This window comes from Alosa alosa, chromosome 16, assembly GCF_017589495.1.
Source record: "Alosa alosa isolate M-15738 ecotype Scorff River chromosome 16, AALO_Geno_1.1, whole genome shotgun sequence".
NCBI lineage: Eukaryota > Metazoa > Chordata > Actinopteri > Clupeiformes > Clupeidae > Alosa > Alosa alosa.
Window position 1 is genome coordinate 20,235,269 of NC_063204.1, and position 26,928 is coordinate 20,262,196.

The 26,928-nt window shown below is 41.5% G+C and overlaps 1 protein-coding gene and 1 long non-coding RNA gene across 3 annotated transcripts; both read right to left on the reverse strand.

Moving 5' to 3' along the window:
- Window positions 1–26,889, reverse strand: qtrt2 (queuine tRNA-ribosyltransferase accessory subunit 2). Of its 2 annotated transcripts, none has more exons than XM_048265747.1 (9): window positions 26,284–26,889; window positions 25,626–25,869; window positions 18,388–18,443; window positions 16,471–16,547; window positions 15,288–15,497; window positions 14,312–14,511; window positions 7,458–7,609; window positions 1,240–1,357; window positions 1–999 (listed from the first exon to the last, which is right to left on the reverse strand). In XM_048265747.1, exons 2-9 carry the CDS (start codon window positions 25,823–25,825, stop codon window positions 762–764), a joined length of 1,251 nt encoding a protein of 416 aa, XP_048121704.1. In that variant the 5' UTR covers window positions 25,826–25,869; window positions 26,284–26,889; the 3' UTR covers window positions 1–761. The 2 variants fall into 2 exon arrangements, with proteins under 2 accessions (XP_048121704.1, XP_048121703.1); XM_048265746.1 differs by having other exon boundaries at window positions 7,440–7,609.
- LOC125309081 lies at window positions 20,592–21,201 on the reverse strand. Its single transcript, XR_007196070.1, has 3 exons — window positions 21,070–21,201; window positions 20,852–20,935; window positions 20,592–20,682 (listed from the first exon to the last, which is right to left on the reverse strand). It is a non-coding gene; the product is annotated as an uncharacterized LOC125309081 (long non-coding RNA).
- Window positions 26,890–26,928: the final 39 nt, after the last annotated feature.

The window sequence follows — 26,928 nt, forward strand, 5'->3', positions numbered from 1 at the left end:
TAGATAGAAACCTATTTTTAATAAGGGTCCATAATTGGTCGCATAAAATTATAATGAAATGTAGTCAAGTGTTAAAAAAAAAAAAAAAAACGCACAGCAGTTAAAAACACAATGGAGGAAAATGACTTTATAAGAATGCCTGAGGGCTAATTTAGCAAACAAAAAAGAAAGCACGGGAGTAGCCTCCACCACAGGTATTGACATTTACAGATGAAATATGTTTGCTGAGGGAAAATGTTATTTTGCGACGCATGGGACAAGACTAAATTATACCGCAGGTCGCAGACAGCTGATGCTGGTAATTCTTTGTGCAGGGAGTAGTGAAATAACAATTACTCTGCTTGGTGGTGAGGGCACGCTTCCAACCTATGGCCCCAGCTGGGCCTCTGTGTAACCTAGTAGCCTTTAGATGGAACGGAAACATGATGAGGAGTGCATTAATGATCCCAACCTTCTTCCCCACAGTCTCCAAAGCTCCCCAGTATTCAAAGACATTAGTTGATGGCGACATCATCATCATCTTCGTTTTGACCGTGAAACCAAACCATGTTGTATGTAAACAGGCTTCGGCTGACAATGGCACACACTATGTACTGAAACAAGTTTGATGATAAAGATCCCAGGTGAAAGTCTTTGGCAGAGGTGGAAAGTGTCTTTTGGGTCATCTGCTATGTATATATACACAGACAGCATATATATAAAAGTACAGTCTCTGATAAGATCAAGGTCCCTGTGAAAGTTGTGCCGGCCCCGCCACCGGCCTACTGTCCCTGGTGACATGGAAGCACCTGCTTTTTGAAGTCAGCGAGCCGGTCCTGAGCCAGTGCCCGGCGCAGCGCCTGGAAGAAGCCCAGGTAGTGGGCAGTGTTGTGGAGCATGAGCAGCACGCCAGCCAGCAGCTCATTGGTCACCAGCAGGTGGTGCACATACGCCCTCTGGTGGTTCCGGCAGCAGTAGCACGAGCAACCGGACACAAGCGGACGGAAGTCTTCCCGGTACCTGTGGGGTCAAGAGAGAAAAGCGTTTTTGTTTTTTGGATGTGATGGATGAGTCTTACTGAAGTATATTCCTCAGATGTTTAGCATTTTTCGTCTTTATTTAGACTCTGAAATGACATTCAATGACTGCAAACTGCAGACTGCCTGTTGATGTTGATGGTGTTGCCATCCCTGTGCTAGCCATTGCATCAATGAATAGAAATGAAGCGGCGGTTGACCCTCCCCAGCGACAAAAAATTACCTGCTGTCTCTCAGGTCCATCTCAAAGCGTGTCATCTTCCCCCGAGCGTCGCCGCTGCCGTCACCATTCTCTCTTGGCACTTCTCCCGTAATGACTTTCTCCTTGTCGGAGTTAAGCACTAACCCCACACACCCCAAAAAAGAGGAAGTGAACGATAGGGAAAAAGTCAGTATACAGAACCCCCCCCACCCCCACACCCACACACCCTCCCTCACACACCCTCTCTCACACACACACACACCCCGTCTCCGTCCTTGAGGCAGTGCAGTAATCTGTCAAAAGAGTGTTATTCCATTTTTATTCCTTGCTAATGCTCCCTCTGTGTGTGTGTGTGTATATATATATATATATATATATATATATATATATATATATGTGGTTTTAAGGGTAAGGGTAATGTCCCATTTATGCCCCCTTCTTTCCTGATTTAGGGCTGACATTTCGCCGCGTCCTTGGGAGTCCTCAGTCCACTCTACTGCAATGGACCAAAGTGTGACCTCGTCGGCAACCAATCAGAGTCTACTTGACTGTGCTCCCCGCACTCATCAAATTTTCACCAGGTGCACACAGAGATGGGAGGTGTGTGTGTGGGGGGGGATACATGAAATGTGTGATATCAACTTATGGAAGTGAGTCCATCAGTGTGAATACATGTGTGGTGATGGGTGGGAGTGTGATGTGTTGGGGTGTGCGTGTGAGTGTGTGCATACAGTAGGTGTGGTTTGATTTGTGTGTATGTGTGTGTGTGTTTGGGGAGGGGGGGTTGTATGTGCATGTATGCATAGAAGTGTGTTTGAGGTTCAGGTGAGAGTGGGATGGTATGTGGGTGTTTGAGTGTGTACTTTATGTGCATGTGTCTGTAGAGGTCCGTGTGTGTGCATGCATGTGTGTGTGTGTGTGTGTGTGTGCAGCCATTAAGGCAGTTCTGACCGTAATGACAAGTCATCTGGGCCATGTGTGGCACACTACTGCACTCCTGAACGACCGTGTTGACTCAACACAACAACAGGTGTGCCGGCAGCTTAGCCCGTTGCTGATGCCTATTGACAGCTGGAACTCCCTAGCCCTGTGACAGGCAGATAAATCAAGCCTCCCATTCTGTACAGGGATGTAATCAATAAATCACCTCCCAAGAGCCATTTGGTCACATATGGTCATGTTCACGGCTGAAGGGACACGGGGGACGCAGCACCAGTGTCGTCGCACAAATGCACACCATCAGGTTTTCTATTCTATTTCAAATACAGATTTTCTTTCCTTTCTTTTCCAAAGAGAGCATATTTTTTGGCAACGGAGGCTCCGCAAATGCAGAACACCTGCAACTTGCTGAGTACGCAATCAGAATATCTATTAGATTCAAAAGCCTGTAATGCAAATAGTATACTGTAAATGAGGAGTCATAAACAGCAATGCCAAGAGTACAATTATATGGTGCATTGTTTGATGATGATGCAGAATTAAATAGAGGGATTGTATAACAGTTCATTAAATTAGTAAAATCTTCTGAAATGCTACAGAAAACATACGAGGTCATCAGGTGCTGTGTAATGATTTGAATGAGAAAGGATTCCTATGAAAATGATCCTTGTTAAATTCCTTTTGTGGAAACAACGGCCGATGGGTGCACTGTCTTACTGCAAGGATAACTGTGTGCCATCATTATGCATTTCTACATGTCTAAGTCTTGGAAACTGTGAGCAGAAGAATATACCAAATTAACCAGGCATTTGGAGAGGTAGACGAATAGAAAGAGACCAAGTGATGAGAAAGAGGGAGGAGGAGAGAGGGAGAGGGAGACAGACTGAGAGATAGAGAAAGAGAGAGGTGGAGAGAGAGAAAGAGAGAGAGAGAGAGAGAGAGAGAGAGAGAGAGAGAGAGACACACAGATGACATTGTTGGAGGGTGGAAAGGAGTGAAGAAAAGAGCCAGGAAGGTAGTGGGGGCATGGAAATGTACAGAGGAAAGGTAGATAGAGAACTGAGAAGCACCCGAAGGATTGAGAAGGGTAATGTCAGGGGAAAAAAGAGAGCGAGAGAGAGAGAAGGTAGTAGATATGCACACAGTCAGAGTAACAGAGTAAAAGAGATAGATTGAAGAGAGGGGTAGAGAGAAAGAGAAGAAGAGGTGACCATGGGCAGTCTGGATGGAGGATGGCAGATTGGGGTGAGGCCATGGCCTCTGTCTCCTAGCAGGGCTCTCTAATTGGCTGAGAAGGGATTCCTCCCCGCCCCTGACCTCCCCCAACCAACTCCACCTTGTTCTCCAGAGGTAATAGATGCCTCTCACTCTGCCCTGCTCCTAGATATTGTGACGGCTGGCCATCACCCTCTCAATACGGTTGAACCCATCAAGACCCTCATGCACAATCAATTTGTTTTTGTTTGATACCGGTTGCGTCCAGCACCTCCCCTCCCCCCTGATCTCTCCTTCTACCGCCATAACAGATGAAATCAATTTCTATTTGCAGACCTCTTTTTTTATCCCCCTTTATTACTTTTCTGTCAGAAACTTTTTAGAGATTGCGTCTGCGAGATTGCGGTTGCGTTACTTCAATAAAGTATCTATCTATCTATCTACTTTCCTGCATATTTTATTTAGCCAGTCAGGGCAACGATGGTGGAATAATAGAATTAGTCTGACGGTGCCTTGGGGAGGCTCCGCAATTGATTTCAGACATGGAGTCCCGCGCTTTTGTTTTCCAGGAACCTAATTATTCATTTGACCCTGAGCACATTCAAAGCTGTACGCCTAACGAAGACACTGAAAAGCCTTTTTCTCATTAAGCACAGACACACTGGGAGTGAACCCGTAGCCTCTGACAGTCAAGAATTACTAAAACACACACACACACGCACACGCACACACACACACAAAAACACACAGCATCCTTGCGGTCACTTCACCTTCCAGTGCTAAACAAGTGGCCGACTTTCGACTAACTCTTGATTAATGCATGGATCTTCACTGAAACGACAAGACACACACACAAAAAAAGCTTCACTGCAAAATGTCACCAGACTAAGAGGCTTGATGCGACTCTGTGGAAATCTAAGCACTGGACAAATCAACTGGGACACATCTATAATATACCAATGTACCATTCAAGCTGTCCTGTCATAAGCAGTTACCATCAGTGAAGAAGCAGGTTAGACAAACTCTGTATAGCAAGATGGATGGTTTGCTGTGGGCCATTGTAAGCACTTGCAAAAAACGCTGCCTCTACTAACCAAGACAGAATAACACCAATCATTTGCAGCTCTCGCTCCTCCATAATCCTCTCTACAGAGTAACCACTAAATGTGTTTGTAATAGTATACAGGAATGAAGGGCCATCACATGAACTCCTCAGAATCTAATGCATATGGCCCCAGCTCATATATCTGCACCATTTACATTGTTACTGTTGGTGTTGTTGTATTATAAAACATAGACTATTATATATAAAAAATAAAAAAAAAAAAAAAAAAAAATAAAAATATATATATATATATATATATATATTTATATATATATATATATATATATATATATATTTCAAGATATGCAGCTTTTCACACTCACAACCAATTCGCTTATCAAAGCTTGACAGACATGGAAAGCATTTTCAATGCAAGCACCTTGAACAACTGATTGCAGATATTCTGGCTGAACTTTAAGGCGGTATGCAGTTCCAGTAGGAAATCAATAGAACTCTCATGATTGCCAGAGAGAAAAGCACTGGCGGTCATCATCGCAATTTTACGCAATCATGGCGTACGTGGCCTACTGGTTAGCGCTTCGGACTTGTAACCGGAGGGTTGCCGGTTCGAACCCTAACCAGTAGGAACGGCTGAAGACCAAATTTCCCTCACGGGATCAAAAGAGTATACAGCGGGGAAAATAAGTATTGAACACGTCAACATTTTTTTCAGTAAGTATACTTCCAGTGAGGCTATTCGCATGAAATTTTCACCAGACATTAGTATTAACTTAGGTAATCCACACATATTAAAAAATCCAATCAGTAATATCCATAAGTAGAGTTATGAGTAAAAAAGTGGAATGGCACAGGAAAAAAGTATTGAACACGCTAAGAAAAAGCAGTACACAAAGGCAAGGAATGGCAAGGAACAAGCTGGAATCTATAAGTAGTTAGAGAGTAATTATCCCTCCTATCTGTTCAAATTAATATAAGCTGGCTTAGTACATACTGATGGGCTATAAAAAGGTTTTTCGTTACCAAGGTGTCACACAAGAAACATTTCATGATGGGTTAAAGCAAAGAGCTCTCGCAAGACCTTTGCAACCTTATTGTTGCAAAACATATCAATGGAACTAGTTACAGATGCATTTCAAAACTTCATCATTAACCGGCCATGCACAGGATCTCCTTGCAAGATTTCGAACCAGGAAGTCAGAAGGATTGTCAGAAGAGTAGCCCAAGAGCTAAGGACCACTTGGAGAAAGCTCCAGAAAGACTTGGATGCAGCAGGTACCAAATGTTGAAGTTTGCTTTCAACATTTGGACAAGCCTATGAAATACTGATAGAATGTATTCTGGTCAGGCGAGAGCAAAATTGAACTTTTTGGATGTCATACTACATACCATATTTGGAGGAGAAATGGCACTATGCATCACCCTAAAAATACCATACCAACAGTGAGGTTTGGAGGTGGTGGTATCATGGTGTGGGGCTGTTTTTCATCTCATGGTACTGGCGGACTTCTTACAGTTGAAGGAATGATGAATGGAGCCCTTTTGTTCCGGGAGAATCTTGCCATTCACCAAGATGATGAGGATGAGACATGGCTAGACCTTCCAGCAAGACAATGATCCAAAGCATTCAGCAAAGGAAACTCAGAGAAAGGAAATCAAGGCCCTGACTTCAATCCAATTGAATAGTTTAGGAAGTTAACTAAAGATCAGGATTCACAGGAGGGACCCCTAGAATCTTCAATATTAAAAGACTATCTGTTTAAAAAAATGGGCCAAAATCATACCGTAATACTGCGACCGATTAGTTTCGTCATACAGGAAATGCCTTGAAGCTGTCATTTCAAATAAAGGCTCTTCCCCAAAGTATTTAAGACATTTCAGCAAGCGTGTTAAATACTTTTTTCCTGTGTCATTCCACTTTATTACACATAACTCAATTTATGGACTTTAATGTTTGGATTTTTTTACATAGGTGGATTATCTGAGTTAATACTAATGTCTGATGAAAATTTCATGCAAATAGCCTCATTGGATGTATCCTTACTGAAAAAAATGTTGACGTGTTCAATACTTATTTTCCCCGCTGTATATACTTATACTAACCATTCATAAAACTTCTGTTGGAGGCAAATCAGACTTCACTTCTAATATGTGATTTTCTATCTTAGATACATTATACTCCAGTACTCCTAAATGTAATTGACTATCACTGCATTAACATACGCTGTATGCGATTTTGGTCCGATTTTAGCCCTGATTCAGTCGGACCAGACAAATTTAAGAATCAGGCAGAATTCCCATCCAATTCATCATGCAGTTTGAACAGACTTATTCTCCCAGTTAGAAGACGACGTTCAACGATCAAGTTCAAGTTCCAGGCTGATCCAAACTAGATTTTAAACAAACAGATATGTTTGTCAACAGTCTTGTAGTGTGAGAAGTTCAATCACAACTGACTGAAACGTGTAGTGCGAGTTACCACAGCACAGTGTCTGCCAGGCTTCTGGGGCACTTCAGTTCCAGGTTACGCTACTATCAAACAATCGGTAATATGTGTTAAGGTGACATAGAGCCTCTTCTGAGCAATGTTGCCAGGAAATCACATGACCGGCTCCATGTGTTTTGATTGGATGATCATGATAATTTGCCGGGTTAAAGGTGCAGTCAGGAATTGTTTATGTTTATGTTTATATTTACATTTATTAGCAGACACGTTTGTGCGAAAAACCGTAGATTATATTTTAACCAAGGACCAAACTATACACAATATACAAGGTAGCTCACCCCTACCTTCAGTATTCCCAGAGAAATTCCACACAGAGTTCCACCTTTAAAGTTCTCCAGATGATAATTTGTTGTGCAATGTGGGGGCAGGGGCAAGTGCCCGAACAACACTGGTCAAGAACACTGCTCAACAACTGTTGCATGTATTGCTCGAAACATTAACCAGTGTATTAGCTTGTGTGTCTGCATGAGAGGAGTTGGATGGCTGACTGTAGCACACCTGTAGGGGTCCTGGTACCTGCTCTCTCCAAGTCGGGCTCAATGTCGAAGTCGAAGCACAGGGCACAGCCTCGCTCCGCCACCTGGTAAGGGAAGAAGCTCTCAAACAGGTCGACTCCAGCCTCTACACAGTCAAGGACCTCATCAGGACAGCCCACACCCTGCAGTAGCCTAGACGCAACACACACACACGCAAACTATGAACATATTCACACACAAATACACACACAAACTATAAACATATTATTCACACACAAATACACACACATACACACACGCAAACTATGAACATATTCACACACAAACTATAAACATGTTCACACACAAATACACACACACACAAAGTAAGACCACACACCAAATCACACATACTAATACAAGATATACACTCACACACAGATAAACATAAAGATGAAATAATTGTACAAAACCACAAACGCAAACAGACAACACCACACACATCCACATTCACATTACAATAAACCATTTAGCCATACCAGCCTAATTCAGTGCCAAGCAAACTCACTGAAGAGCTCAATTTAAGTGCCAGTTTCCAAACAGAGCTGGCGCAACATGAGCCCATTTCCTTCAAAGCCAAAATATTTGGAAATGTACAAACACAATTTTGTCCACAAAAAAAGGACCCTGAGGATTTCATTTTTAAGGCCTGGCATGACAAATGCCTCACAAATGATCGACTTTCTCTCTACTTTGTTTCCATGCACTAATTATAACACCATTTTAGCGTCAATCATCAGACTACGTCAGCAGCCTCATTTTCCTCCTATACTTCATCTGGCATCGTTGGCATGTCTCACTCATTGTCATTAAATCAAACCACGTGAAAGGAATCCACAAGCCTCCGCTAGCCAAACCGCCAAGCACCCTGTGATACACAGACACGACAAGGTTGTCAACTTGACGGCTTACTCATATTTTAACAAGAAGCTTTAAGGAGGCGTGAATTTGGCGAAATGCGTTGGTTGGCTGCCTAATGAGGAAACGCTGATGCAACTTTACATTGTTTGCCCTGAAATAAAGCATTTCCTATAATCTCTGATGTCGCTCTCAGCTACAGAGCGGCGGATATTCTCAGACGATGTGTCAATCTGGTTCAGTTGGCTCCTGCCCAGTCACAGCAGACACCGCAGTTGACAGTCCCAGGAACGAATGTGGCCCAGATTGGGGCAGCCGTGGCCTACTGGTTAGCACTTCGGACCTGTAACCGGAGGGTTGCCGGTTCGAACCCCGACCAGTAGGCACGGCTGAAGTGCCCTTGAGCAAGGCACCTAACCCCTCACTGCTCCCTGAGCGCCGCTGTTGATGCAGGCAGCTCACTGCGCCGGGATTAGTTTGTGCTTCACCTCACTGTGTGTACACTGTGTGCTGTGTGTGTTTCACTAATTCACGGATTGGGATAAATGCAGAGACCAAATTTCCCTCACGGGATCAATGGTAAGTGTTGATGCTAAGACACTGAGAGACTCAGAGACATGCCCCCATTCAGCCTTTAGCCTGGACAGCAATAGAGTGTGGACTCTCAGGCCAGATATGGTGCCATATCTCTCTCTCTCTCTGTCTGTGTGTGTGTGTCTATCTCTATCTCTATCTCCCTCTCCCTCTCTCTCTCTCTCTCTGTTTCACTCACAGTCATATTCACACTCTCTCTCTCTCTGTCTCTTGTCTCTCTCTCTCTCCTAAGAGACATATCAGATGCCCTTCTCCTCCCTTCTTGTGACTCAGAACTGCTGCTGACTGCAGACCTTGACACACTTTTGCCAAGTGTGCTTGGAAAGGCACCTCACTGAAGCATTGAGAGGGGGGGAAGGAAGTTGGGGCACTGGGCAGCTGCCTCACCCCAATATGAGGACACGACCAGTCACTTGGCCATGCCGGTCACATGTATCTGACCAAACATGGCCCAGCGATGAAGGTAGGTGTGCTGCCTTCATCAGGCCCATAATGCTGTTCAATGCTCTCATTATTGCACTGGTGATTTGTGAGAGGAAATGTGCACAGCTGTATCACCTATCTAGGTGTTTTCACTGAAGTTAACATGCAATTTCACAGACGTACAGACTAAGACTTTGCTAGACTTGGCCTAGCAAACGGCAAGTCAGGCAAAAAAAAAATGTCATTAATCTTGAGCAATGGCCAGAAAAAGGAAAAGTCTTCAACATGTGCCATGACGATAGACCAACTCATAAATCATCTGCTTCTTCCATGGAGCAACATAGAGGTTAGATCTCATAGAGGGGCTAGGGATCATATTTTATTGCCAAACAGCAACACTGACACCATTTATTTATTTATTTTTCAGGAAAATGTCCCTGCAATATTTCCTTATAACTATCTTGGTACTGACTGGCTGCCATAACTTCCTGTCAGTAGATCCATTCACCCTGAGCCTTATGCTTCCTGCTGGGAATGTGCCTGGCTCTACAAGAATCACGTGGCACGGAATGAGGTTAGTAATTAGGTGACAACCTGTAGTGCTCTAAATTCGATTTCTACTGCAGAGACTTGAGGCTCTCCCCCTCTCCCCATACAGCCTCTGTCTACAAAGAGCAGTCCTGAGCAGTACTGAATATTATTAGTGGGGAGATTCAAACTTGCTGGAAAAGACAGGGATTTGCCAGTTTTGTGTTATATGACATCTCTCTTGCTGCTCATACGAACCACACAACAGTCCTGTCGAGAGTTATGGCAACAAGTAAAAAAAAAAACTAGAAACCTAAGCTCAAGTGTTTACCCTTTTTTTTTTCTTCTTTTATGCCTGCTTGCTGCTTTTGCTTTCTTGCTGGAAATGTGCCTGGCTCTACAAGTTTGTTATGAAAATGAAATCCTGGCAAACGGGTCCACCAAGGCAATCCAAAATGTTCATGATGAATTAAATAACGCTTCAGTTCAGTTCACTTTCGAGAAAAATATTCTGAAACTATGATGGTCTAGCACAGGGAATTATACATGCTTTTATGCACACAATTCTGAAACATTATTAAAGAGTGTTTTTCTTTTGGGACGAGCAACAAAGCCTAGAAAAAAACCACAAGCACACAACAAAATTATGAAAACCGAGCACACCAGCTCAAAGTGTCCCTAATAAGCTCGGGCCCCACATAAGTGTCCTCTGAAGTTTTACTCCAGACATGGTTTGCAGCTCAAGCAGGCAATTATAAAGTGTGCACACTTACAATATGCACAACAACAAAAGCAGGGTTATTATTATTAGCTAGGGGTGACAAATATTTCTCTCTCTCTCTCTCTCTAACCTTGAGCCTTTTGGGCATCACTGCATTGCCGCTTCAATTTCTGATGACGTGAACTGGTTCCTGATCAGCTCAAGAACTGTCTCCTACTAATGATGCCCAATGGCCCTCCTACAGAATTACTAGAAGCTTTTCTAGGGAAAAAAAAAAATAGGCACCCAAACCCCACCCCCACCTCTGCTCGCCACTCAACCAAGCCTGTGTGGATTCTTTTTGCCCCTGAGGCGATCTCAATAAGATGATGGCTATCCCTATATGGGAAGCTGGGGCTGAGTGTGGAGTTAGGAAATATACGCCTCATTAGAAGAGAGAACACATCACCCCTGTGTTGGCTGAACTGCACTGGCTCCCTATTTCCTATAGAATTGATTTTAAGGTTATGTTAATTACTTACAAAGCTCTGAATGGCATAGCACCTTCATATATATCTGAGCTTTTAATATCTTATCAACCACAAAGGAAACTTAGATCATCCAATTCTAATCTTTTAATGTACCCAAAGTGCTCCACAAACAAAGTGGAGAAGCTGCGTTTATCCATTATGCCCCAAAAACTATGGAACACCCTGCCTCTGTACATCAAGCAGGCGAGTTCAGTAAATATTTTTAAAAAGATCTGAAAACATACCTGTACAGGAAAGCTTTTAGTTAACTCATCTTATCCTGTAGACTACATTTTTCAGATTATTCTACATCTGCTACTATTGGAGGCGCAGCCAGCCAGAAGCAGATGGGCTCCCCTATTAAGTCAGGTTCTGCTCAAGGTTTCTTCCTGGATATGGGAGTTTTCCTTGCCACAGTTGCCATATATGTGTGCTTGTGGGGGTAAGGGTTAAGGCTGCCAGTCTTATGGCGTCATTTTCTATATTTTTTGATATGTTGCTGGGTATAACATAAACAGCAAAGAAAAGTGATTGATAATGACTGACTGACTATTACTGTGTTACATCCTTCAAATGTAAAGCACTTTGAGCTGCATTCTGTGTATGAAAGGTGCTATACAAATAAAGCTTTATTATTATTAGCTCACAAGGAGTCAAAGTGGAAATTCACCCAAATTCCAAGACGACCTCTCCATCTACTTCTCCTGATCTTTTTCCACATCCCAGTAGGCCCTTTCACACTGGCAAAATTGCCGCGATTTTATGTACCAGAATCGCGGAACGACTGTGCCTTTCACATAGACCGAGGCGGAACGGCGGGTCAAAGTGTCTCGCCAAATTTACTACCAAGCCCCCTTGACATTTTGCCGAGTTTTTTCGTTCCGCCACCAGTGTGAATGGGTCAAGGCGGAAAGGGGAATCTGGGCGGGCATTTCAATGCTATGTCCAGCCCACCACAGGAGATTGCAAATAAATCTAACTGATCAAAAGCAGCAATAGCAGAGACAGCACATTATGTCAATCTATAAATTTACAAAGTCTCCAGTCATTCAATGCCTGCTAGAGTTGACTGTAGCTTGGTATGCAATCCATAATAGGCTATCCTAAAATCCAGCGATAAAACAATTGCATGAACTCATGAGCGTCTGTCTGCCCTATATGTATATCCTCTGATTGTAATGCTTACAGATATCTAGGCGATATTTGTAACATTTATTTTGTATTTGGCCTGTAAAATCATGTAGACTTATTGAACAATTTAAACACATTAGGAACCGCAAAGTTGGAGACATGCATAAAGACATTGCTGCAAATTTAAAACCGGATTACTCTGGAATGGCTAACTGTGCAGGGGAACTGTGCTTTAGGCTACACCTTTATGTTCGGTAAGGTCTGCTGTTTATTCTGATATATGGTTTGTCATGTGTTGAGGGAAAGTTCGCGAAGTATTCCACCAAGATGAATGGGTAGGGAGACGGGCGCAAAAAATATGATTAAATTAAAGTTACTTTTCTCGCGAACCGTTTACCACAACAACTAACATCGTTTAAAGGCTGAGAAAAAGCTCTTTCGTGTGATACATGTGATGTCTGTGATGAATAGGCTACTTCGCAAGTAGTTCAGCAAATTTGGGTGGGACAGAAATACCTTTACAGAGCAGCAGTTCTGGCCATATCGGCTCTGGCTCACATGATGTAGGCCTACTGCTTTAAATGCATTATCGCTTCACTACCCAACACGCGAACAAGAAAGAAAAGAAAACAGAAACCAATGAGCTTATGTCGCGATTTCCGATAGGCCCAGGCCTAGAGAAAAGACAGCTATGGTAACCTAACAATTAGGATTTGCTTTGCCTACACTGCTGTTTGGTTGTCCCAAACTTTGAGGCGATCCATACTCGCGTTAACTGAATCTTATCAACCCGAACTGCGATGTTGGTGACAGGATGCAATGCCTAATAATCTCACTGCCTTGACATAACTGCTAACAGTGCCCTAGGCCTACTGTTAAACACCTGAAAAATATTAAGCTGCTGTTTTTCTTTTCATGGCGAGCACTAGGCCTGGCCTAAGCTTGAATGATTTATGACTGAATGGAACGTTGCGTTTTTAAAGAACTGTTTATTACGTCGTGTGACAAAGTTTACACTAATCATCATCTTCTAATGTATCCTTATGTTGAGATGTCCATTCTCTTTGCCCTAGGCTATCATTTGTGCGCGAAGCATGTTTCAATTAAGACAGTACACAAGCTATTTTAATTGTTGTAATATTGAATTATTTCATGAATAAATTGTATGCACAGTACATTGTATGGCCAACGCAAGGGGCAACTCTTCTCTTCAATTTCCCTTCCAAATTACGTTTTATTGTCTGAAGACATCTATTGCAAGAATTTAACATTCTAACAGCAACAGCAAAGCAAATGCAAGCTGACCAAAGTGCAGTCGGTTCTCCCGCCATGGTTTTTGAAATCACACACCTGCTGTATCTAAAGGCCCACGCACATAAGGCCTACTACGACTATCACTCTACACGCCCCCTGTTGCACGTCACAATTTAATTTACTATAGCTGATCCTGCCTCCTGGCTCCCCAAAATGCCGCATCATGTGAACAGATCAGCAGGCCGGCAAATTTTCACCTCACTTTCAGACACAAAAAGACGGCAAAAAGACGTCCCCTCTTCCCGCAAATTTAGCGTGATCTCTGTGTGAAAAGGCCTAGTGTCTCCCAAACATGGACCAGGAGCTTAGTTAGTTGCCATGACTCCCGTGAGGAATCGTGAGCATGTTGCCATGGTTCCTGGGAGTCGCGGGCGTATAATCAGCCATGGGTGATGAAGGCACGAGGGAGACAGCTTCTCAATCTCCAGCAGAGAGTGGGAGAGAGAAAGCGCACCTGGGATTGCCTTTGCGTGTGTGTATGTGTGTGTGTGAGATGGAGAGCTGGAGAGAGAGACAGGGTGGGATAGCGAGTGTGTGTGTGTGCACGTGTGTGTGTCTGGGAGGTCCAAGAGACGACCGCGTGGATGGGCAGCAGGAGATCAGGAGAAAGAAAGTGGAAGGCGAAATTGGAGAGCGCAATCTGTGCATATTTGCATGTGAATGTGCGAGACAGTATAAAAGAGTGGAGAGGACCATTCAAGTGTGTGTGTGTGTGTGTGTGTGTGTGTGTGTGTGTGTGTGTGTGTGTTACAGCGAGGATGTGTTGCAGGGATTCACCTGGGTTTGTCTTGAGGTAGCTCAGCCATCGTTGCGGCGATCAGCTGGTTCCGTAGCTTGGTCCCCATGGCGCCCGACTGGAAACCATCCAGAACGAAGCCGGCGACCGGCCGTTTGGCTGTCTCGCGCGCCGACCGCAGACGTTCCTCCTGCACGTCGCCCCCTTCCACCACCCCGAAGATCTCAGCCTCCGTCAGCGCCTGAAATAGAAACCAACAGACATCACTCAGGGGCACATCAGTCAGCGAACACAGACATTTTCCATACAATACAAAGACGCGCCACTATGCGCGTAAAGTTGTAGATCTAAGAGGAGCTGTGTGCATCTTCAGCACTGTACTGACACCAGTACTGAAGATGATCCTCAAAGCCCTCCAGCATGTGGTGTTCCCCACAGCAGGGGGCTACAGAAAATTGCTCTCAACTCTCTGACAAACATGTGTCAAACACTCTGTATCTGCCATGCAAGCACTTTTGAACCAAGAGAGAGAGAGAGGACAAATGTTTAGAAGGCTGTGGGTGTAGCGTATAGACGTAAGTAGACGTTATTATATCTGCATCTGAATAGCTACAGCTATGCCAGGGTCAAAGGTTAGGTTCCTCTGTCAACAAGAAAAAGTACTGAAATGTATAGCTAAACAACAAGTTTAGCTTAAATGCATATGGAAAATGATTATATGTAAATGTTATGGAAATGAGTGGTCAAATGTCTACCTCTAGGAGGGAAAAAACAAAACTCCAATTTACTTGTCCACAATTGTACAGCTGTAAGTTAAAGTGCTTTGTCCTTTGTCCACCATATTATAATGTAAGCATTGCATGCAGAACACACCACACAATTTCAAAACAAAATACACAAGACTGATGCAACGAGCCTCCACAAATAGATATAAAAGACACAGGTTTAAAACAATACTCTATATATTTTGCATATATTTTCTGTGTGTGTGTGTGTGGGGGGGTGCATACAGTGTACCTGTGTTTTCTGGTGAAGGACGAGACACTCGTCCAGATGGCTGAGGGTTCGGTCCACTGCCTTGCGCACCCTCTTGCGCGTGGTGTTCTCCTGGCCTGTCTCTCCGTCGGCCATGCTCTGGTACCAGTCTGGCTGGATGGCCGCCTGGAGAGCCATGTAGCGCTGCACGGTCAGCTCGATCCGACCGCCGCTCCCCCACACAGACACCGTCTGCAAACCACATTTGGTGTTGTAACCATACACCAAATACTTAAGTCCATGAACACACGTTTCTTTTATTGCCTTTTTCTTTTTTCTGTATTTATACTGTATTCGTACTTTGTACTGTAATTAAGTGGAGTGTTAGGTCAGGTGAGCAATATCTGTGTCTATTTGAGGGTATGCTCATATTTTTTAAAATTGCTGTTGGATTTTTTTTGCTACTGTATTTCTTATCAACTTTTGCATTTTAGGGTGCCTTTAAGATCTGGCTAGGGACAACAGATGGAAACTAGCATTTGTAGCTAACTCTGGCTTGTTTACAGCAAGTAACTTGTCTGTTGATTAATGAGCATTGTCCCTATCAAATAAAATAAACAAAAAAACATTCAGACATCAAACCGTATCTATGACCTAAGGTGTCTAAGAAGGCCAGTTCTTAGCCGTGTTCAATGTGTGCACTCAACTTGTACAATCATGGACAAATGTTTTGGCAGTAAACATTCTGGGTTTTGCAAACTTTTCTGCTTCAGTTTTTGTGGTGCCAATTAACATTGTTTCTATATTATTGTGCAGAGCGATCAGATGCATATTACCAGTAATAATATTGCACATAGCTTATATGTTGCTGTTCATGCATCGTTAATGGGAAAACAAATCTCATGGCTCAGACGGAGCCCTAAACAATTCAGCCAATCAACACGTTGCTTAGGGAAACCGAATGGTGGAGTGACGTTTGACTGGCTGTTGAGCTCAATCAACTAATTAACTTGTTTGTGATTTATTAATTTATTATATTATTTAATTACAAACACACATCTCGTGGCCAGGGTTGTGCAAAATTCAAGAATTCAATTGAAACTGGCTCTTAAATTTCAATTCAATTGTTTCATTTGCATTTCAATAGAGGTAGCAAACAGGAAGCAAAATTGCAATTTGAATTTTGCATAACCCTGCTAGAGGTGTGAATGGCTTCACCTCTGACCTTATTGGTGATGTAACCTGGAGGGTTGGGCGAGGCTGGGTCATGGAGAGAGCAGTACACCACTGTGTCATGGAGACCTGGGGCCAGAAAAATGAAGGGCATTAAGGTCTTCTCTTCATGCATCCCGCATGTTTTTCAAAGACCTGACATTTAGTTTCTGAAACTGCAATTGTTGTAGTCGAAAACATCAGTGTATGCAAACAAAAGGTTACAACCTTTGCTAAAGACTATCTAGTGAGGAGATGGGAATTTTTATTTGTAAGGCTTTAACTCATTGCTGAAATCCATGGCTGCCTGCAGCAATACTCAAAAAAGGGCTCCTCCACACTTGTGACTTTAATTATGTTTCTAGTCTTCAGCTTGTTTGCTGAGGGCTAGAAATGGTTCAGTGATTCGCTCGGCAATCTACCCCTCTCTCCCTCGTGCTGCCAGGGTGCACCTCTTTATTCTGCTCTCGCCTAATCACATGGACTAGGTAGCATTTGATGAAACATACATTTACCACACTCAGTTTGCCCTTTCAAGCAGCGACCGCTGAAAGCAAGAAACAGCAAGAGACTATACCATTGCGATAGATCTCAATTGTCTTGATCAAAAACAGACAGAACAAAAAAACAGACTACCATCTTATTAATTATGTATAATATAAAAGGGAAATGAATCTATGTGGCGTTTACAATACCCTATTCCTAACCAGCTCAAGAATCAAAAACATTATCTTTATGTCAATGTGAGTAATTAAGTGTAGGAGGTGGGCATATAAGCAATGCCATGTAAACAAGGCATGAATTCAGTTCAACTACTTAACTGCTCGCAGGCCATGCAGCCTACATGTGCGACCTAATTTCAAAAGAACATCATACAGAATGCAGTATGTATGCTACAATTCTAGTTAGTATATGTGGGCAAAGAACATTTTTCATTTAAAATGCATGGTTTTGTTTGATAGATATGTGTGGATCCAGAATGTTTTCAATTCTCTTGTGCTTTTAACCATTTCCCCCTACAGTTGCATTTGAAAATCTCCAACTTATCAGTCTTGTGCATAGCATATCCATGAAACTTTCCCAAAGTGTTTCCTTTTCAATATGGTTAACTATCTTGGTTAACTCAAAAGCTAGGCTATACATTTTCAAGTCAATTACTCTGCTCTTAGCATTTGTAGCCACTATGGCATGGATGGGTGTAAGTGAGTGAGGGAGTGAGTGGTAAAAGAATAATGAACAAGGATGGCGACAGGGGAAAGCAGAGCTGTTCATTGTGTAGAGTGAGCAGGATGTGCTACCTGGTGAAAGTAAATGAGGGAAGCGTGTGAATGTGAGCATCTCTGAGACAGGACTGGAGATGACTGATGCCAATCTGGCCCTGATCTGGGACAAATCACTCAACCATATGACCTGTATGACCTGTTTTAAGGATTAAATTTGAAATATCTCCACCAAGTTCCACTCATAAAGCTGGAGACACATATAAGCCATATTGAACTAAAAGCACCGATATTAGAAGGGTATCGCCAAGGTCAAAATACCCCATTTTTTTGGATTGATAGTTTAGGATTGGTGTTTTATTAAAAGCCAAATTTGTTGTCTATTAAAAAAGAATTTTCCGTAATCTGTAGACCTAAGCGATAACTGATGTTTATGTTTTTTGCTGTAGTATCTTTTCAGTATTGGTATCTAGATACTTAAGCAAGTTATCATATCTAAATCATAATTTTGGTATCGTGCCAGCACTGCATTCAAGAGTCAGGAAGGTAAGGAGTGAAACTCAACAATCAACATTGCCTCAACACGATGGCTGACACAAAAGCAAAAAGGTGTGATACTTTTGTTTCAGTAGTATGAAACTGGCTGTTGTTTTTCAGGACAACTAATGAGAATGTGAGATGAGAGCAGTACCATGGAGCACAATGCTCACCCGCAAACTTCTGTAGTCCTTCTTTAAATTCCTCCAGCACCTCCTGATGTTCTGCCCTGCGGGACACCGAAAACACATTAAGCACAAACAAATTAAAATAAACACATTAAGCATACATATATTTCTTTTGTGTGTTTGGAAGAAAAACAATAATTGAGTGACACTAGATGGACTGACAATATGAGGAGTGTTGTTAACAACCCTTTTCCACAGCTACCAAGTTCACAGCCGTGAGCCTTCATTCTTCACTGACAACCTAGCAGCTATGTAGTCAGTTCTCTGAACCGTGCAGTCACAACCTGCCTCCCCAGGCTAAGGGTGCCACAAGAAACCAAGCAGCAGTCCTACTCCATACCCTCAGTCTTCCCAGGTGTATGACACATTTCCTTCATTCACCCCTCTCACTAACAGGGAGGTGTCTAAACTCCTGACATGCAGCTGTTCTACTACAATCCCTCTGGACTCTATTCCAACAGATCTCCTCCAAAGTATAAGTGACTCCTCTCTTGCTCCTTACAAGGTTGCAAGAAACATGTGTCATGACTGATAACCAGCAAACCTTCTCTGACCATTAGGGCGGTCACTTTTGTGAAAAAATCCTGTTCGATTCTTGAGACATAATTGTTCATTGAATCGATTGTAAAATCGATTTTTCATGTCTAAAGACGTTTTAATTTTCAAGACCAAATATAGGACAATCCACGAACAACTAACAGGCATTAGGACGAACGTAAAGGGGGCGCTTGAAGACGCACAATGGGGCGATTCTCATGAAAAACAGATTTAAAACGGTTCACACTTGAAAATTTTAAAATGGCATTTGAATACAATTTTTCTTTTTGTTATGCAAGATTAGGGTCTAAACTTCTTAAAACACTTAAATATATATATATATTCATTTTTTTTTTCTGTACATTTTGGAGCATTTTAGTCAGTCAGAGCACATAAATTCTCAGCACATAACATGATAACATAGAATAGATATGGTTTAAAAGTTACAACTATTTTAGTTTTTTAATAGATATTATTAACAGTTGTGCCCATATGTGTATATAGCCCAGAAAATATTATATTTATACGTTTCCCATTTTTCCCATGATTCATGTCCTGTTTTTTCAGGATATTTAACTGAAAATTCAAATGTATAATTACTTATTTAGTACAGATGACAAATGAAGAAATACAATTTATCCAAATACCATTATAAACTAGAATTTGTTTTACAACAGCAAAATAATAAGTAAAAAAAACCTGTGTTGCGGTAAAGAGAAAGGTGTTTCGGAAATGAGTATCAAAGTTTCGGTAATGAGATTCCTACTTAATTCACCATAACACTTTACACAACAAACACAGAGTGTGAATGCTGGGAATATATAACAAATTCTTGAGATTTACCTTTAGAGTTTTGTATGGAGAAGTAAATGTGGCATTTTCTGTTGAAAATTATTCTCAGAAAGAATGAAAATATCCCATTTTGAACTGTGTATTTTAATAAAACACATTCCAGCATACTGTACCTCAGTACCTCAGACATAAATTCATTAAAAATATAAGCATGAATGTAGACATAAATGGAAAAGGAATGTTTAAATACAATATAATCAATACATCTCATTACACAACTGTGAAACATTAAATTCATGAAAACAATACACATCAATGTAGATATAAATCGAAATGGAATGTTTACATACAAAATGATCATTACAACATCTCATTGTGCTCATCTCATCTCATACATCACAATATGCATCAGGTCGCAGCTTGTGTTTAGCCCAAATATCAGGCAAAACAAAAAAATGCCTCGCAGAGGAAGTGACTGGCAGAGGCTGGGAATTTGGTCTTTGATGTCGTGGCGGTAGTACCACACCTTTCCCCAGAAAACTTGATGGCACATAAAATCGGTTTTTCCCAAGCGCAGTTCATAGTGTCCACCTCATACTGGTCATCTGCAATCTGTATTTTAGAAAGAATAATTTTAAGAGAGTGCCATCAACTTGCCTCTCCAGCACTCATTTGAAACTTGGCGACTAAACAAGCCTGACAATGTAGTTTCACTTGAAAGTAATGCCTTGAAATATTTTTTTTACCTGTGTAACTACACCGGAACAGATCTCAAGGCCAGATTCCACAAGGACCCACTGGCCAACCTCTATGGAAGCCTCTGGTGGCTTTGTGGAAACGTCGTCTTCCTCCATAAAATGCATGGCGTGATGGAGAGAAGCACTCACAATTTTTCTGACAGAAACATGACACTTCCCTCGTGTGAACTACCCCAGGAGTGGTGGACATCAGCTGTTGTGTAGATTAACAAAAACAGTTTTAGTAATTTATCTACTGATTTACTAATTTATGGAAATGTGATTAGGATGGCAACATAATGATATCTTGAATGTACTAACTTACAGTATGTGGCTAGTGTGACTTGTTATGTGAGCACTTAAATATATTAATTTTGACCTACTTGGTGGATTTTCATTGTCCCTGGGACTGGCTTAAGGTGTGGAGGAAGCAATTCACCCCTCTCTTTAATTTTGTCCTCAGACACCTGTCAAAGTCACAGTAAACTTCATTATCAGTTTCTTAAGTCACAGGCATTTCACAGAAGATTGAAATGGTGTTCAACCAAACAATCTACAATGTGCAATATAGCCTAGAACATAGTTACACACACACACACACCTGGAATAGAGTTACCGAGGAGTTCAGGGTCAGCTGCTGAAACAGAGTATCTGCATCTGGGATGCTTTGGCCGTATGCCACTATTCGGTCTGCCAGGTTTTTTAAGGCTGCCCCCACGCCATCTGGGGCTCCTTTTCCATGAGGCAGCCTCTGTGAAGTTCCATGTCACGTATTTAAATCCATGGAGGAATGGTACAGTGGAGGCCAAGTAGAACGAATTTCTGTTTCTGTATTGGGATGTTGGGCCATCAGAAACAAAATGTATGTTGCATACATTGGGGTGTTGTTGGCGGATGTACCTCAAAACAGGTTCCAGGTGGGCCCATGTTGCTGTTGCATTGTGCTGGAGGCTGGCAGACACTGATGCAAAGGCTTCCACCCTGCCTTTACTGTTGTAGAACACACCAGTGTGGAGGGTTACCTGCTGGTTCCCACCTCCGAAATGGGTATCCTTCACTTCCCGCGCATACTTGCAGCTCCAATTTTCGCTGTAATCGATATGGACCATCACATCATCATCATGGATGCTATGCTTCATCGTCTTGAGAGCGGAAAACTGGTGCCTGATGTTGAAGATATGTGCGGCAAAGTTGGGGAGATGTTCCGTGGTAAGAGCTACCAACCTCTCAATGGAAGTACTTCGGGTTTCAAGTGCGGTGTTCTTCACTTCTTTCTCCCTGGTTGCAGCTTTCCCAGTCCTCTCCACTGTGATAGACCTGGTCACCCACTCCTGCCAGGTGATTATGTTGCCCTTGTTCTCCACATCAAGTGCTGTTGGAATCACTCTGTCTTTGCAGGCCTCACAACGATTGTACATACAGTCAATGTTGTTGGTGTTGCACACAACTGACTGTACGACATCACCTGCGCAAGATGATTCCAAAACTCCAAGCTGGTGTAACTTTTTTATTTTGAAATGGAAATTTTCATGCAGCTTGCATGCACATGTATCCCTGTCAGCAACTTTTGGCCTGACAATCCAAAAACGGTCTAAGCTTAAAGAAATCGCCTTAGACACATTTTGATGCAGGTTTTCACCACAAAACTTCTTGTGCAGGTTAGCCATTGTGTCACACAAGTGCCTTTTCCTATGGATCACTCCTCTCCTCCCGGATCTCCCCAGATTTTCCGTTGACCACAGTGGATACATCATCCCTATGGAGGAAAGAATGTACCATTTTCAACAGGCCTTTCCTCTTGCTGTTGAGCGAAATGCCACCTTTCTGCTGCCTGACTTTTTTGTTTTTTGCGGTCGTGGCAATCTGCTTGGTCACAGTCACCCTTCGAGCTTGAAGTCTCCTAAATTTCTTGTTGAGATTCTGCATTTCTTTTCTGTTTTTTTTCAATTCCTCTTCTGCCTGTCTCAGTTTGGTCCTCAATCTGTTGACAACTTTTGATTTCTTTCTGATTGTGCTTCTCTTTGGGGTTGATGACTGCAGTGGTGGTGTTGGTACATCGTCTTGTATTGATAATGTGATCCTCAGGTGTTGGCTTATTTACTTCAGCTATTGCTGAAGAATCATAATTCACTCACAGAAGAATCTGGAGTGAGATTGAGAACACATTGGGTTTGTTTTTTGTTCTTGTAGCTTTTAAGCTGAATATTGTCTCCACTTGAGTTTTTTTTTTCTCATGCTCTCTTTTTAAGTAAGGTCCTTGACAGTCTTCACTTTACCACTCTCCTTACGTTTGTGATACCTGAAAGAAGAACCCAAGATTTGTGTTACTGAACAGTCATTACACAAATGAAAGTTTTGTGCACAACCATTGTTATTTATATTTGGACTTCATTGTGTGTCCATGTGTGAGCGCATGCACATCTGCCTCAGCCTCATGTACACGCCTGTCTTTCACAGTCTGTCTCAACCTGTGTGTGTGTGTGTGTGTCCCTATTATCTCCCTGTCACCCCGAACCTCTCTCTCTCTTTCCATCTGTACTCCTCAAGTAGCTCAGGATTGCTGTAGATTTTCTCTCTGAACTTAGCCAGCCTAGCCTTTGCGGATGCCTTTTTATTCAGAACAGATTCCTGTCTGTTAGGAAATTAAATGACATTGCATATTACAGTTGATTTTAAAATGTAAAAGGTAAAAATATTACTTTACTATTTACAAAGACAGCTTATATGGATAGCCATATCATAGAATTGTTACATTGAACCACACATTCTATTATGCAATGTATATTAAACTTATCTCAAAATGACATGATACAATGCAATGACATGAAATGATGAAAATTCATATAATAAACGGATTTATATAGCAGGTCAGTGCTCAATTACAAAGGACCACAGCGGCACCCATATAATTTCCGAATAAGATAAAAAAAAAACTGTTAATAAGTATTGATGATATATACGTGTGTGTGTATATAAATAAATAAATATTTTATATATAAATAAATACATAAATAAATATTTTTGTAAATAAATAAATACATAAATAAACTATGACATAGATACTATAATATACAATATACTATATACTATGCTATATATCAAGTAAATTAATAAATAAATAATAAGTAAATAAATAATGAGTAATAAATAATATAAATAATAATAAATAAATAATATAAATAAATAATAAATAAATAATATAAGTTCATGTCACTTAAAACATTAATTTCTCATTACCGCAACAGTGAATCTCTCCACCGCAACAGGCTTTTAATTGTTGCGGTGTATGAGAAAGCTGTTGCGGAGCCTGAGTGACCTTGACCTTCTGGGGCCTCTCTGGGGCCACCATGATGCTAGGCTAAACTTTTGCTAGCTTTTTGTATTTAGACTTTAAAAACCTTAAAAATTCCCAAAACACAATAAAATTTTCATTTTTTAAACATTGAAAACTTGCTGTTTCGGTAATGAGAAAGAAAAAGTTGTGTATGCTCGCTGACAACCAAGTTTTTAACATTTATCTGGAGAGATATAAAATGAGGTGCTTACCTGGTAGCCATCTTGGGTGTTACAGTAAAAGGTGTCCCCCCTCTCAAAATGGCTGTTTTTTGTCTGTTCCTTGTGGTCTTAAATGGTGCTTGAAAATTGTTGCGGAGGCTGAGAATATTGGGTGTGACCAAAGTTCTTTTTCTAAATATTTTCTTTTCTTTTACCAGTGAATTCCAAGCAATAACTTTTTATTGAATGTAACAATTTACCTTATGAGATACATTTAAGTTTTTTATTATTTATTTCTTTTAAATATTAAAATTATGTAGTTGAAGAGCCGAGATTCAGTAATGGACGCGTTGCGGTACTGAGAATTTCACATTAAATTGTAAAAATACATAATTTAAAAATATCACAATGTCTTCTTTTAATCACTTCCAATATAGCCTATGATGAGATGTTTATAAACCAGTGTTTCCCAAATTGATAGCAGTTATCTGTTCATCACAATCCTTAATGCCACCTCATGAGTCTGATTTCGTGAGAATCACCCAACTCCTCAAGTTATTAGGGCCTATCACTCATTATCTCTCATGTCGCACAGGTTGATCGCGTTGTCCTCAATTTTTTTGGCAAAACCAGCAGCACAGCAGCCGATTGAAAAAGCTGTTTCGGTCGCATTAAAATTGGTGGGAATTTTCTTTTAGCTTCGCCAATGCTTACTGCGCCCGGTTTATTTGTTATTTTTCTGCTTGTTCCTGAGTTTTGTTACATCTATCTTTTTCATTTGTTTAATTCGTTTAAAATTAATAGTGTACATATTTGGTTAAAATCGATTCCCTATTTTAGTTTTCGAAACTTGTGTTGGTTGGTCCAATCGATTGTGCAATCGATTTTCGAACGTAAAGTGACAGCCCTACTGACCATGTTGCTTCACTCTATTCATGTAAGAAAAATCAATACCTAACCCAACACATAACCCAGCTCCTAGTTAAGACTATGGTTCTCTTTTGCCTTGACTACTGCAATGCCCTCCTCACTGGACTTCTGGCTTGTCCAGTAAATCAATACTGAAGGTCCAAAACACGGTGACATGTCTGGTTTTCAATCAACTGAAAAGGGCAAACGATACCCCGTTGTTCATAGCCCCGCGCATCAAATTCAAGTCACTAATGCTTGCTTGCCCCCACCTACTTAAATGCTCTCATAAAGACTTATGTTACCCCCTCGGCCGCTGCGCACCTCCAAGGAACATCATCTAGCACTGGCGCCCCAAATACACAGCAATCCAAACTATTTCCATCAGTAGTCCCCCAATCGTGGAGCGACCTGCCAAATGCCATCAGAGTAGGGGCCACCCCCTCTAACTTCAAGAAGCTCTCCTCCAAACACTTTTAACAACCTATAACATGCACTTCCCACTCTTCCCTCCTCTACCCCCTTCTTCTTCCACATCACTTTGACTAGTACTAAACGTCTGCACTCTCATCCTCTAATAAGAGTAATGATTGATGCAGTATTTATTCCTACATAAGGTCTCCTCTGCACTGTATTTTGAATACAATGACTGACTAAATTAATAAATATAAGTGTGTGTGTGTTTGTGTGTGAGAGAGAGAGAGAGAGCGAGAGAGAGAGAGGAGATAATGTGTGTTTGAGTGAGCAACTCACAGAGTGGCAAGGGTCACTTGTGTGACAGCAGGCAGATTGGTCAGAGTGTGTAGGGTGTCTTGAGTCAAGTGTGGTACTGAGCCGCAGCGTGTGTACAGCAAGCATCCGGGAGTTTCAAGAGAATGCCCCCCTGTCTTTCCTAGTCCTGTCAGCACACCCAACCGACATCCCTGTACAACTCGAGATATCTCCAGCTTCATAGCATGAATTTCGTGGAAGTCGCTGTAGAGGAGTAGTTGAGGCGCTAAGACAGAAGAAAGGGCAAGGCACTTTATGAGTTTCACCAAGGCAAACACGACAAAATTTTAAGACTCAAGCATTTCCAAGACATTACTGGCTGACATAAAATGCTGATGTCTACATTTCATGGTTTCAGCTGTCTAGACTATTGTCTGGACAGCATGTGAGCATCGCTGAAAATATTCACTTCACTGCTTCAATTCTGCTACTTCTGATAGCATGTGCTAGCGTAGGTTAACGTTACCACCAGTTCATACAGTTTTACCAAGATGTAAATGTATAGTTATGTAATGCCATTAGGGTGATTCATAGCAAGCAATTGTAGATTTCTGTTTCTTTGCATCATCACTAGTGAACTGAGGTGTAGCCTTGTACTGTAACGTAAAGCTGAACAAAATTTCCTAGCATCTACACTTACCGCATGTAGCACGTGAAAACTACACGTCGCTTGTCTCTGGTTTACGACGTCATCGTGAATGTAGCGAGGAAGAGGGCGGAGTTCAATTGGATATAAACTTTAAATATGGAAATAAACCCTTTTTGTAAAAAGGATCATTATTATAAAACTACTCGCTAGTCATCAAATAGGTAATCATAATAATTTCAAGCAGCAACAATCATCGGACACCATGGTTTAAACACAGATAAGTATTTAAGCCATTAGACACCAGTAGAGCAATGTTTATGTGCATGAATGTTATTTTCCTATTTTTCAATGATGGCAACTAGCCGCAAAATTACCAAATAAGTCATCTAGTTTATGTTTGTGGCAAGAGGCAGTTGCTATAGTAACAGAAAAGACGCTTTAAATGGTACTATATTCTGGGAGTTGTGGTTTGGTTCGGTTGAAGATAATTACGACCAAAGCAACTAAAGAGTACTTATTAACTACAATACCCAGACTGCATTTCTGTCCAACGTCATTCCCAGAAGTTTACATCTCAAACAAGGGAGACCACAACAACACCTTTGGATTAGGCTACAGTTGAATTTAAAAAAAAATTAGGCCTAAGAAGTGGGTTTACTTGATACAATTTTAGTATAATTATAATTATATGTTCTA